General features: G+C 45.1%; 1 protein-coding gene across 4 annotated transcripts in view; it reads right to left on the reverse strand.

Moving 5' to 3' along the window:
- Positions 1-7,332: 7,332 nt before the first annotated feature.
- Positions 7,333-19,099, reverse strand: part of Nt5dc3 (5'-nucleotidase domain containing 3) — a 93,955-nt gene continuing 82,188 nt past the window's right edge. For all 4 annotated transcript variants that reach the window (XM_090328525.1, XM_090328522.1, XM_090328524.1 and 1 more), the window contains 7 exons: positions 18,803-18,905; positions 18,568-18,669; positions 16,416-16,497; positions 14,966-15,052; positions 11,607-11,747; positions 9,185-9,249; positions 7,333-7,662 (listed from right to left, as the gene is read on the reverse strand). In XM_090328525.1, coding sequence (XP_090184651.1) covers positions 7,410-7,662; positions 9,185-9,249; positions 11,607-11,747; positions 14,966-15,052; positions 16,416-16,497; positions 18,568-18,669; positions 18,803-18,905 — 833 coding nt within the window. In that variant the 3' untranslated portion in view covers positions 7,333-7,409. The remainder of the gene's footprint in view (positions 7,663-9,184; positions 9,250-11,606; positions 11,748-14,965; positions 15,053-16,415; positions 16,498-18,567; positions 18,670-18,802; positions 18,906-19,099) is intronic.

Genomic DNA, 19,099 nt, shown 5'->3' on the forward strand with positions numbered 1-19,099 from the left:
TGCGTAGCATACACAACGATCTGGGTTCAATTCCTCAGTACCACACACATAGAAAAGCTAAAAGTGGTGCTGTGGCTCAAGTGGTAGAGCACTAGCTTTGAGAGAAAAGCCCAAGGACAGTGCTCACACCCTGAGTTCAAGCACCAGGACTGGCCAAAAAAAAAAAAAGCCAATATCAGCTAGGTGTTGGCAGCTGGAGTTTGTGACCCTAGCTACTCAGGAGGCTGAGATCTGAGGACCACAGTTCAAAGTGTGGGTAAGTCCATGAAATTCTTATCTCCAATTAGCTACAAGGAAGAAAGAAAAAAAAAGAAAGAAAGAAAGAAAGAAAGAAAGAAAGAAAGAAAGAAGGAAAAGCAGGAAGGAAGAAAGGCAGGCAGGCAGGAAGGAAGGAAATACACAGAAGTGGAGCAGTGGCCTAAGTGTTTGGTACTAGCCTTGAGCACAAAAGCTCAGAGGTAGGCCCCGAGTTCAGGCCCCAGAACTGGTACTAATCATAATCATAATAATAATATCACCAAGATAAGATGCCACTCCACACCCACTAAGAAGACTATAATTAATAATGAATGCATAGAGAAACTGGGACCCTCATACTTGGCCACTGTGGAAAACTGTGGCAGTACCCCACAAAGCTACATACAGGATTACTATATGACTCAGAATTCCCACCCCTATGTATATCTGCCCATGAGAAATGAAATTATATCTACACAAAAGCCTACATATGCATGTTCATAATATCATTATTCTTAACAGACAAAAGTAGAGTCAATACCAGGTGTGGTGGTATATACCTATAATACCAGCTACCAAGGAGGCTCAGGTAAAAGGATCCTTGTTTGAGGGCAGCTGGGCCAAAGCTAACACAAGACTATTTGAAAAACAAACTACGACGTGGTTCAAGTAATGGAATTCAATACTCAGTAACACACACGCGCGCACGCACGCGCACACACACAAAAAAATTATCATCTGATAAATGATCAAACTATGATACATTCACACACTTCATCTCTTTTTAAAGAACAGTCCCACTACGTACAACAACATACATGAACTTGACATTATATGTAAATGATAAAATAGGTTCTCCTTCAGTAGGTATGGCTGGCCTTAAACTCTGCCTTCTCCTTCTCAGTCTCCCAATTGCTGGGATTTTAGGCATGTGCCATCCTGCCCAGCTTTACCCCTAGGGGTAAAGTGCTTGCGTGGCATACATGAAGCCCTGCGTTTGATTCCTCAGTACCACATACACAGAAAACACCAGAAGTGGTGCTGTGGCTCAAATGGTAGAATGTTAGCCTTGAGCAAAAGAGGCTCAGGGATTGTGCACAGGCTCTGAGTTCAAGCCCCAGGACTGGCAAAAAAAAAGAAAGAAAGAAAGAAAGAAAGAAAGAAAGAAAGAAAGAAGGAAGGAAGGAAGGAAGGAAGGAAGGAAGGAAGGAAGGAAGGAAGGAAAGAAAGAAAGAAAGAAAGAAAGAAAGAAAGAAAGAAAGAAAGAAAGAAAAAAAGAAAAGTAATTATTGGGGCCAAGAGTTTGGCCTAATGGTGGAGTGCTTACCTAGCATGCATGAAGACCCAGGTTCGATTCCTCAGTACCACACATACATAGAAAAAAGCCAGAAATGGTGCTCTGGCTCAAGTGGCAGAGCGCTAGCCTTGAGAAAACCCAAGGACAGTGCTCAGGCCCTGAGTTCAAGCCCTAGGATTGGCAAATAAATAAATAATTATCACAGAAAATAAATCAAAAGTGTAGAGTGAGCATGCTTTGTCAAAGCCCCTAGGGCTTTTTTATTTTCCTCAAATTAAAATAACTAAGCTGGGGCCAGGAGTTTGGCCTAGTGGTAGAGTGCTTGCCTAGCATGCACGAAGACCTGGATTTGATTCCTCGGTATCACATACATAGCAAAAAGCCGGAAGTGGTGCTGAGGCTCAAGTGGTAGAGTACTAGCCTTGAGAAAGTCCAAGGGCAGTGCTCAAGCCCTGAGCCAAGCCCAGGACTGGCAAAAAAAAAAAAAAAAAAAAAAAAAAAGCAGGGCACAATCTCAGAATAAATGGAATTCAACAAACATCTAAAAAAAAAATAATAATTGGCCGGGAGTTTGGCCTAGTGGTAGAGTGCTTGCCTAGCATACATGAAGACCCGGGTTCTATTCCTTGGTACCACATACATAGAAAAAAAAGCTGGAAGTGGTGCTGTGGCTCAGGGTAGAGCTCTAGCCTTGAGGAAAGCCCAAGGACAGTGCTCAGGCCCTGAGCTCAAGCCCAGGACTGGCAAAAAATAAATAAATAAATAAAATAACTAAGCTGGCTGCTAGTAGCCCACATCTATGACCCCAGTTTTTCGGGAGGTTGAGATCCGACAATCAAGTTTTGAGGCCAGCCCAGGCAGAAAAGTCTGAGAGTTTCTTATCTCCAATTAACTAGCAAAAAGCTAGAACTGGAGATATGGTTCAAGTAATAGAGCACCAGCCATGAGCAAAAAAAAAAGCCAACGAAGTTCAAGCGCTAGTACCAGTTTACAAAAGAAACAGCAGGAACAACAACAAATCTGGATTTTTGTTGTTTGTGGTCTCAGCTTTCCTGGTGACTGACAACAAGCACGTGGCCTCCACCTCTCCCTGTCCCCAGGGCCACCTGCCCCCACCCATGGGAAGTGGTGCTCTCCCCGCATTTCTGTATCCCCTTCTCTCAGGAATATCCTTTGGGGAGCGCATTATAGCATTTTGCAGTTCTGCAAAGTGCACTTAGAGCCTTGCACATGCTAGTCTACACCCACCACCGAGCTGGACTCTGAATATTATTATTATTTTTAAATGTCCTGTGGTTTGGGTTTTTTTTTTTTCTGCTGATCCTGGGGCTTGAACTCAGGGCCTGAGCATTATCTCTGAGCTTCTTTTGCTCAAGGCTAGCACTCTACCTCTTGAGCCATAACACCATTTCTGGCTTTTTCTGCATACGTGGTACTGAGGAATCGAACCCATGGCTTCATGCATACTAGGAGGCAAGCACTCTACCACTAAGCCACATTCCCAGTCCTGTAATATTATTTTTTAAAGTCTAAATCTTTTCTTCTAGCAGAAATAACCTCAAGTCTTGGGGAAAGGCATGTTGAGAAAAGGACCCCATCGGTTCACTAAAATCCAATATGCCCTCGCCAATGACTTCAGTGTATGCGACAAATCACTTAACAAGTTGGGTGGTACAGTTCAAACTTTTATTTAGTGATAAGTTCAATATCAGCACATAAAAATCAACATTTAGAATAAATAGCAAATCCACGCTGAGAATAACGAGGAAGCCTACCTAACTTGCATTCACCATGCCCGACATCACATTCCACCACGCAGTTAGGAAGCAGCCTCCTCCACTGGCGTTCAAGCCTGCACTTCTAGAAGCACAGAGAAGTGTTGTCTAGGGCAGTCCTGAAGGAAGAAGGGGCATGCAGGAAGGTTCACAGGGGGTGCTGGTGGTATCAACTCCTGAGGAGGAGATGTGGAGAGGCAGCCAAGAAGGGGAGAGGTAGGGAAGGGGGCAGGCCAGTGCGGGGCTGCAGAGAGGACATGAGGTGGCCCTCTGACTGCTGTCCAGAGTTGGGGTGGAGCCCCATGTTTCCAAGGAGCAAAGGTTCTAGCTTCTCCCTCTCCCCAGGAAGACTGTGACCTGGACAGAGACAGAAATCCAGCAGGGGACATTGACAAGTAAGACTGTGGTCAGCTAGCAGAGTCCCTAGCAGTTGGGGCAGTTGCGTCCTTCTGTCCATACAGATTTTCTGGGCAGCCGGGCCCAGCACCCAACATGGGCAGGTACAATGAAGAGACAGCTCGGGTGCCCACCAGGAAGCAATCATAACACAAGCTGGTAACACGACACTGCCTCTGCCATACAAGGACAGCCAGACTCTTAAGGGAGTACGACACACTTACCTACAGATCTTCCCTGCTGTCTGCACCTTCTCAGCAAGGGACTGCCACTGACACCAACAGATATTACAGCAGAGACAGCAAACCACAGTAAAGGGCCAAATTCAGCCCATAGCTTATTTTGGTAAATCAAGTCATAATGGAACACAGCCCTGGCCATTCCCACAGGAAAAGCAACAGCAAATGGCATTCAAAGCTTAAAACACTACCTCACTGTTCAGGGCAACCTTTCTGGAGGAACTTTAGCTGCTGCCTTCCATTTGGGATCAAAAGTCAGCTGAACTTTTAAATCCAAATACTAAGGCAAAGGGAAAAAGCTACAGGGAGAAACTGATGTTAAGAGAAAGTAACCCTGGGCTCCCTGGCAATTGAATAGAGTCATCAAGGAACCCTGCATGCATCTGGCTAAATTTAGTCTTCAGCCTTCTGACTGGGTCTTTGGCAACAAATGAGTACTGGCAAAGAAGAATTCAAGTCCGACTGTTTAGCTCACTCTTTACCACTTAAAAGCTTAAAAGTCCTGCTGAGAGGAAAACGGAGGAAAAGCACTCATTCATCTGCCCCAAAGCTAAATTAGGTAGGAGGCAAGATCATTCTCTCCTTTTCCTTGGCAAAAATTAAGAAAGCTGGTTCATTTAAAACAAATGGTAATTTAGTCTGGGACGAGCCTGGAATCAAAAGCAGTGGTCTGGATTACATGGAATTAATGGTAAGAGCAGAGAATGGAGCTGAAGACAGAGAAAGGAAGAGATGGAGAGAGAAAAAGAGGGGAAGGAGGGTGGGGGGAGAAGAGAGAAGAAGGAAGAAAGGTAGGGAAGGATGAGGCAGAAAAGCAGGGAGTGAAGGGGACCATGCTATGAGGAAAGTGAGAATTTAAAACCAAACATGGAAAAGACTTTAAAAGCCAGGTTTCTTCTACAAACAGCTCTGGTAACCATCAGAAGCGTAAGTCCCTTCCACAGGCACCGCTATGGTGCCCTGAGCCTGGCTGCTCTGTCCAGCTGCCCCTGGACTGTGGGTCTTTTTATCCCCATTAATTAAAATCACTCTATGCACTGTTAAAACATTAAAACTTTTCATGTGCAAGCCAATTTTGTTTGCTTTACAACTGACCTTTTTGATGGCAGAAAAAGATTCCTGGACTCATACCCACACTCTGCACCCCAAGAGCTCACTGGAAAGAGCACAGTGCTTAGTGCAGTGTGCCACCTGCCAGCAGAGGGTCCTGATGGTGACCAGAGAACACCTGTCTTGACTGAGCCGGCCAAGGACACACCATGAAGTGGGAAGACGTCCCACCCCATCCTTCCTGGAGGGAGGCTGCACCACACTGCACCCCCCCCCACCCCAGGCACGGGGTCTGGGTTTGCTTCTTGACTGGCACAGACTTAGAGACCCCTGTTGCGCCTCATGCTGGGCCTCTGCTGGGCAGCAGATCTCAGCCCTGCCAAACTCAGTGTCCCCAAGACTGAGCCCCTCTTGCACAAGAATAAATTGTAAAATGTATTTATTATTTATACCTAGAAAATGTTTTTCTCCCCCAAGCTTAAGTCACCTATCACAAGACATTCACAGAAGCAGGTTTTAAAACTAGTTCTACTTCATTCTTGAGTAAACAAGACACCTTGTAACTGGTATCTAAAATTAGCTCTAGTTCAAACACCCTGTAACTGTACTCAGGGAACATCTGAGACACGCATCAAGCATTCTCTTTTGAACAATGCCTACTTCTTCACTCTGCTTCTCCAGAGCAGAGATCACAAACCTGTAAGAAGTACCAGTGTACCCTTAAACACCTAGCAACAAACAACACCAAAATGCCCACGCCATACCACACAAGCATCAGATACGGCCCCCTCCCTATTCATACTCAGTGCAGGAGAACAGGAGCCACACTGGTCACTTTCCCCATTAAGGTTAAACACAACAGATTAGTCCAAGATCTCATCACAACAAGATGCTGAAGAACTCTCTCAACATCTGCATCTTGGCAGGAAGCACCATCAATAGCTGTGTCTAGTGTATAGTCCAGCTATGAAAATGCTGAGGAAGCAAGTGCTGTCTACAAGCCCCCGTTCCCGGCCACTCTTCAGACAGAAGCACACATGCCACACCAGGCATGGTGGCGCACATCTGTAACCTCAGGACTCAGGAGGCTAAAGCAGAAGAATCAAGAATTCAAGGTCATGAGCTGGGAATGTGGCTTAGTGGGAGAGTACTTGCCTAGCATGCATGAAGCCTTGAGTTCAATTTCTCAGTGCCACATAAACACACACAAAAAAAGCCACAAGTGACACTGTGCTCAAGTGGCAGAGTGCTAGCCGTGAGCAAAAGCAGCTCAGAGACAGGGCCCAGGCCCTAAGTGCAAGCCCCAGGAATGACAAAAAAAAAAAGAATTCAAGGTCAGCCTGGGATACACAGCAAGCCTGTCTCAAAAAACAAGGGGGGGGGGGAGAAGAAAGAAAAAGAAAAAAATAAATGCTGTTAAATTATAGCAAAAGCTTAAAATGAGTTCCAGCAATATGGAAGAAGCTAATCTGAGCACAAACGTTTATACAGCGTACCATCAGTGACAGGATGATTATTAAGAGTAGACATTCATTCCTGCGGCACTTACAGGGGCCTATGCCTGTGCTCATGTCTTCAGGTACTTTATGTTGACAGACACTATAAAAATAGGATGAAGGATTAATCTTCCAGAGGGAAAAACGTAAGTTGCCTGCCTTGATTAGAATGAGAAAAACTCAAGCTAGCCAGGCCTTCCTACCTCCCCTCTGCAATGCCCAGCACAGACCACATGCAGAGGCTATGCCATCCTGCCAGGTGGAAGGCAGTTCCAACCAGAGCTCAGGTTGCAGGCACACTACCACTTGTTCACCTGCTCACCAGCAAGCCCTGTCCAGCATAAACGAGGTAATAAGATACAGGAAGTACACCCCAGGACAAAAGGTTCCTGTCCCTTCTCACGCATCCTTGCAGAGAGAGGGCAAGTCTCTTGGCATTGTACACTGGAACACAAGTCAGTCTTAGGCTGCAAGTCTCAGGAACTGGCTGCCACTTGCTGCAGTGCTGGGCCACTGAGGGGCTCATGGGATCAACTGTTGCTGCTTGCAGGTTATCTTTGTCCATCGTTGTGCCCCCACAGTCCCCAAGGCCTGCCTGGAAATGTTCCTTGGAAAAGTCAGGAACCATTTCCTGAACACAGACCTGCATCACATGGTCTCACCTATCCCAGATCTGGTGTCTGTTTGGGGTGTCTCAGTAAACAAGGCTGAACAGTTTCAAGTGAAGCCTTCCCATCAGCCCTGCCAAGGGCAGAAAGGCCAGACCCACAGCTGCCAGTGCCTCTCTGGACCGGGGTGTGTTCCCCAGCAGATACCAACAAGTATCTGAAAGGCGTATCTTTTCAGAAAGCAACCCTCAGACCCACACAAACCACACCACGTGCCGCCTCTGGCTGCTCCCACAGGTGGATGCATGGGACTATTTAGCCTGGGCCTCCTGCAGGGCTGGGGCTCTGAAGGCAGAGGAGCTGTCCGACCAGGCAGGGAGCTCGTGCTGCAGGGGAGTCCTCCTTGGGTAGAACGTATGGTTCACGTCGTAGTTCAGGAGGCAGCTCAGAGATGCCATATAGATGTCAGCGAACCGCGACAAGCGTCGCAAGAAGTAGGTGGGGTTCTGGTCTGTGCGGAACAAGCTCCCGAACTGGGCATTGAAGAAACTTTTGGTCATTTCTCTGAAAGAGTAAGGAAAAACAAAAAGCAACAGAGAACAGTTTTAGGAGGTTTGTCTTTCCAACTAGTAAAATCAAAATTTCTTTTGACTGACTCATTGGGGAGAAATATCAACCAAGAACAAGCAGCCTAAGATTCCAGTGAAGAAATCCAGTCAAGTCCATCCAGTTCAAAATGGCTTAGATCACGTTCCCTGCCTATGCCTCACTGGCAGTTGTGCAGTCATGTACCCCACACACCCGAGGCGCTGGGGTCTGCGATGCAGCCTCAATGCATGTATGTCTACATCAACATCCCCACCTGTACCATGCATGACATCCACACCCAGAATATTCCAGCAAAATGGATAAATATCTCCTCCTCATGGTTGATAAATGACTTAGAAACACGGCAAGACATACAACCATGCACACAACTGTGGTAAAAGCCATTAGTTGTTAGCAGATGTCTCTGTCACCATCATGGAAGGATGACAGATACAACAATGACCCAATGGCAGAAAATTCAAGACACTCAATCAAGTCTCTAGGTGAACAGCAGGAATGGCTTTTAAGATGTTACTGAGGTATCTATGGAGATGTGAAGGTGTCAAACTATAAGTGAACACACAACCTCTGGCAGTGAAGCAGTTTATTTAACAAATGATCAGGTTTCCAGGATTAGGTAGAAAGTAGGCTCCATGTCTGAACTCTGGAAACAAAGTGCTTGAAGTCAAATACATACAATTTGACTTCCCCAATCCTTCCTCTAACCCTATATTTTCAAACTAATGAACTCACTTCTGAATAAGCCAATGGCCAATGGCCTGAGAGGAGGAGGAAGGACAATTTAACACACCCTCACTTGTGCAGATCATAGGAATAGACTCTGTCCCATTTTCCCCACATACACTCCTGAGGTCACGCTGCCCACAGCTGGAAGGCCAGTCCACTGAGAGCAGCCACTGTTTGCAGGCCTGGAGATCTGTGCTCAGGGTAAGGAAAGGATCACAGACATAAGAAATCATTCATGCAGAGAGCCACATTTCAAGCTTCTTTCCTAGAAAAGCGTGATTGTCACCAAAGTCCCCTGTGAACAACTGTTCCTTAAGGACAGTTTGAAGTTTCTCTGACTACAGGCAGCTTTCTTTGCTGAGACACATCCTAGTGAGTGACTGTACACTCCTAAAGCAGCCACGGTTACACAGACACATGGAGGAGCCTTGGGAATTTACCATGGGGTCAGAACCCACCTTCAGCACAAGCCCCACAGTGACAAGTGCTGTCAGCTGTCCCAACAATGGCCACAGAAGCCCAAAGAGGACAGAGAAAGGGGGTGGGAAAGAGGAATGAGTCTGAGAACAGAAGGAGAACACAGCCATGGGAGGCAACCCCACAGCACTGACAGCAAACAGCAGGTCCTAGGATAAATCAGTCACCTCATACCTGAGAGCTAAGAAGGGACATCTCCCAGGGGTGTCCAGGCCTTATCCTGGGAGGACACGTATGGGGTGAGCACAGTCAGAGGGGACAGTGGCATCCTTACCTCACTTCCCTTCTCTCCTTCTTCCACTTCTGCAAAACCAGCTGGGACTCAGCATCTCTGTAAACCTGCAGGGCACAAGCCTGTAAGTAACAGCCTCCATTTCACTGGAAACTAGAATTCCTCAACGGACAGCTTCACTTCAATACTGCTAATCCTTTTGGTCTATAGGACAGGTGCTTGTGTGAAATAATGCATTTTCACACGATCCTATTGAAAACCATGCCTTCTACACACACACACACACAACACATTTTAAATGTATACCATTAGAAATATAAGTGTAGCAAATTAAGATGGAACACACTGAAAATGGTGCGCTGTTATTCAGTGCTACATAACATAAGGCACGCATTATCTATGTAAAATAGGTGTATAATGGACACAGCATTTATGGATTACGTATATGCAGATACTGTACACTACTGGTTACATAGATCCCGTGTCAACACAGTGGCAGGCAAGTGGGCACAGCATGCGTAGCAGAATAGCCACTAATCACAAGCATAAGGGAGTATGTGCTACACATGGGAATTTGTTTTAAGTTGGAGACCCTTTGCAGGGGGATGGATGGAACAGACCATGACAAAATAATATGAGAGCGCAGGCAACCAGTGTGTGGGAGAAAATCCCACCCACGGCCTCTACCACATCCCTTTCTTGACCCATAACTAGGCTCCTGGGTCATCTAAGAATAAGGAAGCAACTTCGGCTCTGCTTCTCCTGTTTCTCTCACCCTAAGCTTTGACAATTAATTCTGTAATTCACAGAAGTAGTCCAACACTTGACACACTACTATACCCTTTAAACAACCATCATCCCTCTACACATTGGAGAGGAAAAGGAAACATTGTTAAGGCCTGTTCTCCATGTGGTAACATCATCTATGTATGCTCACATTTTCCTGACCAGCTGTCACTATCACAGACAGAACACAACTTGTGAAGTACAGTCTCTGCCCCAACCACAGATATGTTCCAGGAACCCAGTAAACGCCTGAGCCCCCACTATACTATGTTTTACCTATGAACTTATACTTATGATAAAGTTTAATTTGTAAAACACATCCAATGAAAGATTAACAACCACTACTAATAAAGTAGAATGATCACAGTAAAGTACTGTAAAAGTGATGTATCTCTACTTGAGACCTCTACACAACTCAACACAAGCCTGGACTTGGGCCTCATGAGGCCTGCATTCAAGTCGTGCGCTCTTATTTTATGACTCAGGCATGTCACTGACATCGTGCACTCCCATTTCCTTATTCTACCATAGAAAAATTGGGCGATGTGGCCCAGGAAAGCTGTGTCTGGTGGGTGAAAAACATGCACAGTGGACTCACTCAACGCAGTGATACACAAAGGCGAGTATGACTAGACTGAGGGACCTGGGCACACAGGCTCATTACACTGACTGAGAATTGATGCCTGGTATTTTTAGAAACTCACCTCACAGGCATGCATAGTAAAAGAAACCAAACAAGTCCTCCTTAGAGAGGAGCCAAGAACCAGTATCGCCACAGCATCACGGAAGCCAGGCCAGGAGGACGTGCATGACTCCACACCCAGGAATGCATGCCCTGGGAGAGGCCTCAGCCTGGCTCTCCTCCACACTCCATAGGAGCAGCTGTGGACTGCAAGCCATGGGCAGCCGGCTATGGGTAGCTGGCCATGGGCAGAAGGCGGTGGGCAACAGCTGCAGGTGTATCTGCCAAGAGTGGACAGCTGTGTCCTTTCATCTACAGGCTCAGCACTCCAACTGCATGATGGGAGCCAGGCAAGCTGGACCAAGGAGAAAGCAGGTGCCTTGTGAGATGGGGGAGGGGGTGGGCCTTAAGCAAGGGTCACAGTTGCCACAGAGGGGCAGCTTCATGGCCAGGAAATCCTCTGGGAGAAGAACATTCCTTACTATCTGAGATCAGCTGCACAACCACAGGAAGAAATGGCTGGCCCTGAGATCCAGTGGAGCTCCTCCAATGGAGGCTGCGCCCAGGGTCTTAACTTTTGCCAGGGAGCACAATACCTAGACTGGAATGCTCACAGCTCAGGACCCTTCATTTTATAGATGAGGAAACAAAGACTCGGTTACACAGCAAAGTCAAGGAAGAACCAGGGAACACCCAACAGTGGCAGGGGAGGGAGCTCCCAGCTGACCTCATTTTTACCACTGGAGGAATGTCAAGTCACTCAGCTCTGCAAATACTCTCCCAGTGGCTTTGTGGGACATTTTTAATGTCCCTTTAGGGGAAATGTCAAGGTGGCTCTAGGAACAAAAATCTCCCCCACACACTTATTCTACAGTCTACTGAGGCCATCTTAAACCTTGTACTTTATAGCTATAATGAAACAGAAAGTGCATGGAATTATTTTGACCAGTGACTAATTTTAGGCTTAGGGAAAATGTGAGAAAGAAACTCCCGAACCTGCATCTGCTCCAGCAGCCCGGTCAGGGTCTGCAGCCACGTCATGGTTTGGATGTACTGCTCCGTGTTCATGATCTTGAGCTCCGACCGTAACTCAGGGATGATGGCGCCAGTCCGCCAGCCATGCTTCAAGGTCAAATCCTGATCAGAAATGGCGCAGAGTCAATCACAATCTCTCCAGAACTCAAACCATTTTGTTACCTACCCCAGACAGAGGAGATATTTGCTTACTTACTTTTTAGTTATAATGGTTAGTTATTAACCAAGCCAAATTCAAAGAATTACAATTAAATAAAACTAAATTGGCCCCAGGCTTTGAAGACTTTACCCCAAGAAAGCTCTGATTTGGAAATAATCCCCATAAATCACACCGCTCCTATAAAAGCCCAGGGTGTTCTATAAAGATAAGACATTGAGGTGGAACAGAGCTCAGTCCAAATGCCAACAAAGACCCTCTGAGTGGACAGTGGAGGTACATGCCTGAAATCACAGAACTACAGGAAGATCCTAAGATCAAGGCAGCCCACGCTATAGATAGTGACTTTCAGGCCAGCCTGGCCTACAAAAAAGACCTCATTTCAGAAAATCAAGGGCTGACACACAGCTCAGAAATAAAGAGCTCTCCCAGCATAGGCTTGATCCCAAGCACAACAATAAATTCTTCAGGACCTTCACTCATGACCACCAGCAGTCCTTGGGCCTCAGGGGAAGACCTCATATGTCCCAGGCCCTCTACATTATGGGAAAATACAGACCCTGCTTCTTGGAATGATCACATAACTTAAGCATATATGATCACATCCTTGGTTGCACCTATTATAACTGCATAATCTCTACTACAATCAGTTTTGTCCTGGAAAATCTTACATAGGCAGTCACGGTACTAAATGTGTATTCACTTTTTCATATGGCAAATATTTACCAAGCAGTATTTGCCAGGTTCTGTTGTAGACACTAAGGATAAAGAAATGAACAAAAGCTGACAACCTCAGAAAATAAATAAATAAGCCAAATGGTGAAAAAATACCAAGTACAAAGAGCAAAAAGAATAAGAAAACAGGACAGGAAGGTCATCACCTTACACAGGGAGACCAGGAAAATAAAGGAACATTTGAACCAAGATCTGAAGGGAAGAAGGGTAGGAGATTGTACTTTAATGAAACACTTGGATGCCCATTTCGCTTTATTTACTCTTCTCACAAATCAGAGCTGGAGAGACCTGCCCAAAAGTCACACAAGCGGAGACACAGAGTCTGACTCCTTGCAACAGACCTTAAGTGACTGGGTGGGTAGGTGTGGTCACACCATATATACTGGAGTGTCCTGGGAGGTCGATTCCTACATGCAGGTGCTAGAACCCACCCACTACCTCTACCGTCAGCAGGAAGTGTGATCCTGAGACGTGGGGTCTCACAGCGCAACCCGGGATCCTGTAACCAATACAGACTCATTCCACCCACCAGACACCAAGCCTGGTAATAGACACAAACTCAGTCCTGTCCAAGTAGAGCTGGCGCCCTCATGCCAATCTTCCATCATCCCAAGGGCAAAGAACAGCCTCATCTGTGCAAGTAATGCCAGCTTATTCTCCACTAGTCACTGGCTGGCCACAGCATCCCTGACTGAAGTCCATGAGTATTCATTCGGCGCTTTAATACTCGGATGAAAGAAAAGGGAAGAACACTGGCACTTATTGCATATTGCCATTTGTTTATTTTGCAAGATCTGAGGCTTGATCTCAGGCCCTGGAAGTTGTCCCTGAGCTTTGTTGCACTTAAGGCTAGAACTCTACCACTTGAGTTATTGCTCCACTTCCAGCTTCTGAGTCTCATATACATTTTTTTCCCAGGTTGGCTTTGAACTGCAACCCTCAGATCTCAGCCTCCTGATAGTTAGGACTGCAGGCGTGAGCCACTGGCACACAGCACATATCATGTTTTGTTTTGTTGTGTTTTATCTTTAAGTAATGTAAAAAGGCACTGCCATTCAACAAAGTTTATGAATATAGTGCATCTGATGTTACCCCTTTCAACATTCTCATCCATCCCTCCCAACCCCCCTTGCCTCACTTTGATTTTGTGGATATTGAAAATTTCACTACATTCTCCCCCATTTCTTCTCTTCATTTGTCTAACTCCCTTCCCTTGACCCTACTCCACTCCTCTCAAGTACCCAATTTCCTGGAGTTATTTTGTTGAACTAATTTTGACTTTCTAGGGAATTAAACTGAGTTCTCCTCTAAATCTACCTTATTTCAAGTAATACCCTTCTGCATACTTGCATACCACCCAACCTTTATTCATATGTTTATAAACCTATTCTAGTTCCCACGTAAGAGAGAAAACATGCAACCTCTGTCTCTCTGGGCCTGACTTGGCTTCACTTAATGTAATTTTTCCCAGGTCCTTTCATTTCTTTGCAAATGATACATATCATTCTTTCTAATGGATGAGTAAAATTCCACTGTGTATATATACACCACATTTTCTTCTCCCATTCCTCTACTCCAGAGGAACATCTGGGTTGATTCTATACCATGGCTCTGGTGAATAATGCTTCAGTGAAAATGTTTGTGCTGGTGGCTTTACTGTACCCTGGTTTATGATCATTTGGATAAATGTCCAGGCATGGAATTACTGGATCACAGACAGAGTAGTTGTATAGTTAGCCTTTTGAAGAACCTCCATACTGCTTTCCAGAGTGTTTTAGTAAGTTTTATATTATCATTATTTAAATGGAAAGGGGCATTGTGCGTGTGCGTGTGCGTGTGTGTGTGTATGTTTGTATGTGTATGCACATATGGATATGTATGTGTATGTACAGATATGTGTGTACTTGTGTATGTGTTGGTATCAGGGATTGAACTCAGTGTCTCACACTTGACAGTTTTTTTGTTTTTGTTTTTGGCTCACAGCTGGCACTCTACCACTTGAGCCTTGCATCCAGTCCATGCAAAGGTTTTTCAATCAATTCTTTGAATAAATCATCTTTTGAAATCTATATTGGTCTCTTAAAAAGAGACATTTATGCCAGGTACTGGTAGCTCATGCCTATAATCCTAGCTACTCAGGAGACTGAGATCTGAGCATCACCGTTCAAAGCCAACCAGAGCACGAAAATTCCATGATACTCTTATCTTCAATTTACCAGCAGAAAATCAGAAGTGACTTGAGCTGTAACTCAAGTCAGGGACAGTGCCCACGCCCAGAGTTCAAGCCCCACGACCAATCAAAGAACAAAATGTGACTTTCTCTTGATTTTTAAGAAAGCATAATAATAACCTTAAAAAGAAGAGAAATTGCTTACTAAGTAGAACAAACAATTCTATCCCCCAAAGAAGAAAGAAAACAGCTCCTCACCGCCAGGTCACTGTATATGTGGTCACCAAAATATAACACTTTCGATCCTCTCCATCCAGTGAGCTTCAGAAATTCATATAAATTTCCCTATCATCAGAGGAAAATACAGACATCATGTCAAGTGAGTGAAATGGACCGAGACATTTTCATAGGTTTTGCTTTTATAATTTATTTTAAATATCAAAACATAAAGATAGCCAGGTGTTGAAAACTCCTGCTTATAATCCTTGCTACTCAAGATAGCTAAGGATCCTGGTTTGAAGCCAGCCTAGGGAAGATCCTTGTTTCCAATTAAGCAATAAAAAGCTGTTAGTGGAGCTGCAGCTCAAGAAGCAGAGCAACAGTCTTGAGCAAAAAAGCCAATGGAGAGCGCACGGTCCTGTACCCTTCTTTCATGTCAAATGCATGTTTTCTGTTGTACATGCTGCTTTGTAACTGTCATGTCACACTTAACAGGCTAACCAGTATGAATCTCATTGTAATCACCACATCAGAAAAATGCCATGGTTCCTTTCAGCAAGTCCCAATAACCCCATTTATGGTGGTGTCTATTTTGCAAGTTACCTCACCATAAACGCTAGTGCTGAGATGTTTTACTAGAGTCATCTTCATTTTCCCAGGCTGACTTGTAAAAGCGTAATGGCTGAACTAAGGACCTGGAAAATCTAGTGACTGTCACATATTGCAGGATGTTGTTCACTCTCCAAGAACATATAAGAAGCAGTAAGAGAAAAGCCAAATTTTAGAAACAAAGAAGATAATGCTTCAATTGTACAAATAGTCATACAGGATGCCAATATATTACAACTGTACAAAACGCATAGCTTTCTTGGAAACAATTGTTAATTTGGGTGAATAATATGCCAAGATTAGCACTCCTTGAAATTTCTGAAACAGATTGCTGACATCTTCAATTATATAGAAACTTTAACTTCTAAAGCATTTATTTCTAAAAACTACTCAACTTGGGGTTAGGGATTTAAGAGCACTTGCCTAACAAGTGGAAAGCCCTAAGTGTATCCTCAGCACTGGAAAAAAAAAAAAGTAATAACTACTCAAATTGCCAAAAAAAAAAGTGGCTGTTGCCTATAATCCTAGCTACTCAGGAGGCTGAGACCTGAGGATGGCGGTTCTGTGAAGCTTTTATCTCCAATTAACCACCAAAAAGCCAAAAGTGAAGGTCAAGTGGTATAGTGCTAGCCTTGAGCATAAAAGTTCAGGAACAGTGCCTAGACCCCTGAGTTCAAGCCCCAGGACTGGAATAAAAAATAAACTGCTCAGAGCAACTTGCAATTAATTTAGATAATAGGATATTAAAAATACAATGACATTATACGAGGTCTTCGCATTGTGAATGTAGGCTCAAGGCATCGGGATGGTGGAAACCTGGGTGAGTGCACTGTCACCCCAGGCACAAACAACAAAGCAAAGCCACACAAAGCACAAATACCTGCTTGTATATCTGGCCTTTCTGCAACTTGTGGATTTTATCCCAGAGTAAGACACCTTTCTCATTCACCTTTCGGAAAGGTCTAACAAGAGAAATAGAAACATTACTACACAGGATAACAGTGTAGGCACTGGCTCCCTGAAACACCACCCGGTGACTCACAGATAGCCAGAAGTAGCTCCCTCAAATACGCTGGAACTCAGACTCCACCTCATTCCCTGGCCTGGGACCACACATCCCACACTATAAAGACCCACTGTCTACAGAGGGTATACACACACACACAGAGGCATGCATGCCCTTACACATGCACAAATACACATACACACGTATGCATGCACACACACAGAATTCCAGAGTCTAATACATTTGGAAAAACATTATATATCACCAAGTTCTTGAGGGCTCTGGAATGTGCTGCTGTAAATGGTCTTTAGGTCAGACTTCCCAAAGGTATTTCACCACACAGGACGTCTGCTTTACTACAAAAGCTTGTGTACATTTACCTAGCTGAAATTCAACCACTTTGGATAAGAAACAAGTCAGAGGACCAGGAGGCGATGGTATGATGGAAAGGCAAAAACATAACCTATAACAGACATAACACCTAATTCCCTGCCTCACAGAGTTTGCCTTTCTTTTTTTTGAAGTAATGTTTTGGGGGAATGTTTTTCCCATTAGAAAAACAATGTAATTAGCTACTCAGAATATAGAAAAAGGAGGACTGCAGTTCAACTTCGGCCTAGATAACAGTTAGCAAGACCCCCACCTTGGTAGATGAGCAAGTCGGGCACAGTGGTACGCACGTGTAATCCAGCTACACTGGAGGTTGGAACATAAGCACTGCCATCTGAGATTGCCCAAGACAAAAATGTGGGACCCTATTTGAAAAATAAGAAGCAAAGAGGGCTGGGGGACATGACTTAAGAAACAAAGCACCTGCCTAGAAGGAATGAAACCCTGAGTTCAAATCCTAGTACTCCAAAGGAAAGGAGGAAGGGAGGAAGGAAGGGAGAGAGAGAGGAAGAAAGGGAGGGACAGGACTGGGCTTTAGTGTCACAAGAGACTAAGTACCTTGAGCACTAACCACAGGTCACCACTTTGAGACGTTTTGAACTACCCACAAAGGTTACCAACTATAGACTAGGTGAAAGTGTTTCAAAACTAGGCCACTACATAAACATGAGCTATTTTTAGAGACCAGTGTAGGGCTCTAGCATGTGAGGAACTTTAGGGGTGGAAGCAGCTGATGTGGCCCCAGATCAAAAGATGCTTTAGTGCTTTCACCTCCACCCACTTAGCACTAACTGCCCAGTCCATCACTGTCGCAACTCAACACTCACATTTCCCTGTCCCAAGGCTACTGCAGCCCAGGGACATTGCATAAGACTTGTGGAGATTCATCCCACTTGCTGCAAGCCCTCTTACAAAAATGTTCCACAAGGGCTGGGGGTTTAGCCTAGTGGTAGAGTGCTTGCCTAGCATGCACGAATACCCGGGTTTGATTCCTTGGTACCACATACATAGAAAAAAGCCGGAAGTGGTGCTGAGGCTCAAATGGTAGAGTGCTAGCCTTGAGAAAGTCCAAGGACAGTGCTCAGGCCCTGAGCCCAAGCCCAGGACTGGCCAAAAAAAAAAAAATGTTCCACAAAATCCAACTGCAATTTTTTAAATGCACAGAGATACACACTAGACAATCTGTTATTACCACTTTCTTTGTAACTTTGTTGTTTTTGAAATGCACCCAGAAGCCTAGGCTGGCCTCAAACTGCCAATCCTCCTTTCTCAGCCTCCTGAGATTACAGATATGTGCCACCATGCCTGGCACTGGAATCATTTTCTTACACTTCACAATACTATACAGACACAGACCTATTTTGCTATTAAATATTTAATTTTTACTACTCTCCATCATTTTCCTAAAGCCTGATTCATAGATCTAAGGCCACCTGAGTGGAAATGAAAATCATTTCAACAAGCTCAAGCTGTCCGCTATGTGTCAGGCCCAGACTGTGCAATCCGTGACTGAAAAGGTTACAAATCAAAAGGAGCCATGTCGGAGGTTTAGGGTTTTGCAAGCAGACTTCACCAAAGCATGCTGCAAGCATTCAGGGAACCAAAGGAATGAAATCGAGGACCCAAACTTACTCACCTCCGCTTGTCATTAAAGAAGTTTGGCTTCTCCGCCTGAACTATGACCACATCAAACAGGTCCCTCCAGTCTTTCCCAACAATGTATCGCATCCCTTTGTCCCTAAGACAAGAAGTCAGCCAGGTTAGTGTGAACATGAAAGGATGGACTGACTTGTAACTGCTTCTTTCCAACTGCTACAAGACATGGCAGCTGGGAAACGGCAGGACTGAGCCAGGAGAGCAGGCAGACTCACACGAAGCTGCTGGGGCTATTGGTGATGAGGAACATCTTCTTCCCATGGTCAGCCAGTTTGGCCAGCACTGCACGTGTCTGCTCGGCGTAGCAGATGTACTTTTCTAAGAGCAGGAGAAAAACCCACACAGATTCAGCAGCAGGTCAGCCCACTCCGAGGGTACTTACTACACAGGGCCCCTGGGACAGGTAGGGAGGGAAGTCTTAAGTAAACTTGGTTCAGGGTGGAATGTAGGAGCCAGCACATCAGAAACTAAAGCCCAGCCCCTCTGTCTAGGTGGGAAGAGCCGGTACAGGA

Source organism: Megascapheus bottae, chromosome 2 (genome assembly GCF_031878675.1).
Source record: "Megascapheus bottae isolate mThoBot1 chromosome 2, mThoBot2.hap1, whole genome shotgun sequence".
Lineage (NCBI taxonomy): Eukaryota > Metazoa > Chordata > Mammalia > Rodentia > Geomyidae > Megascapheus > Megascapheus bottae.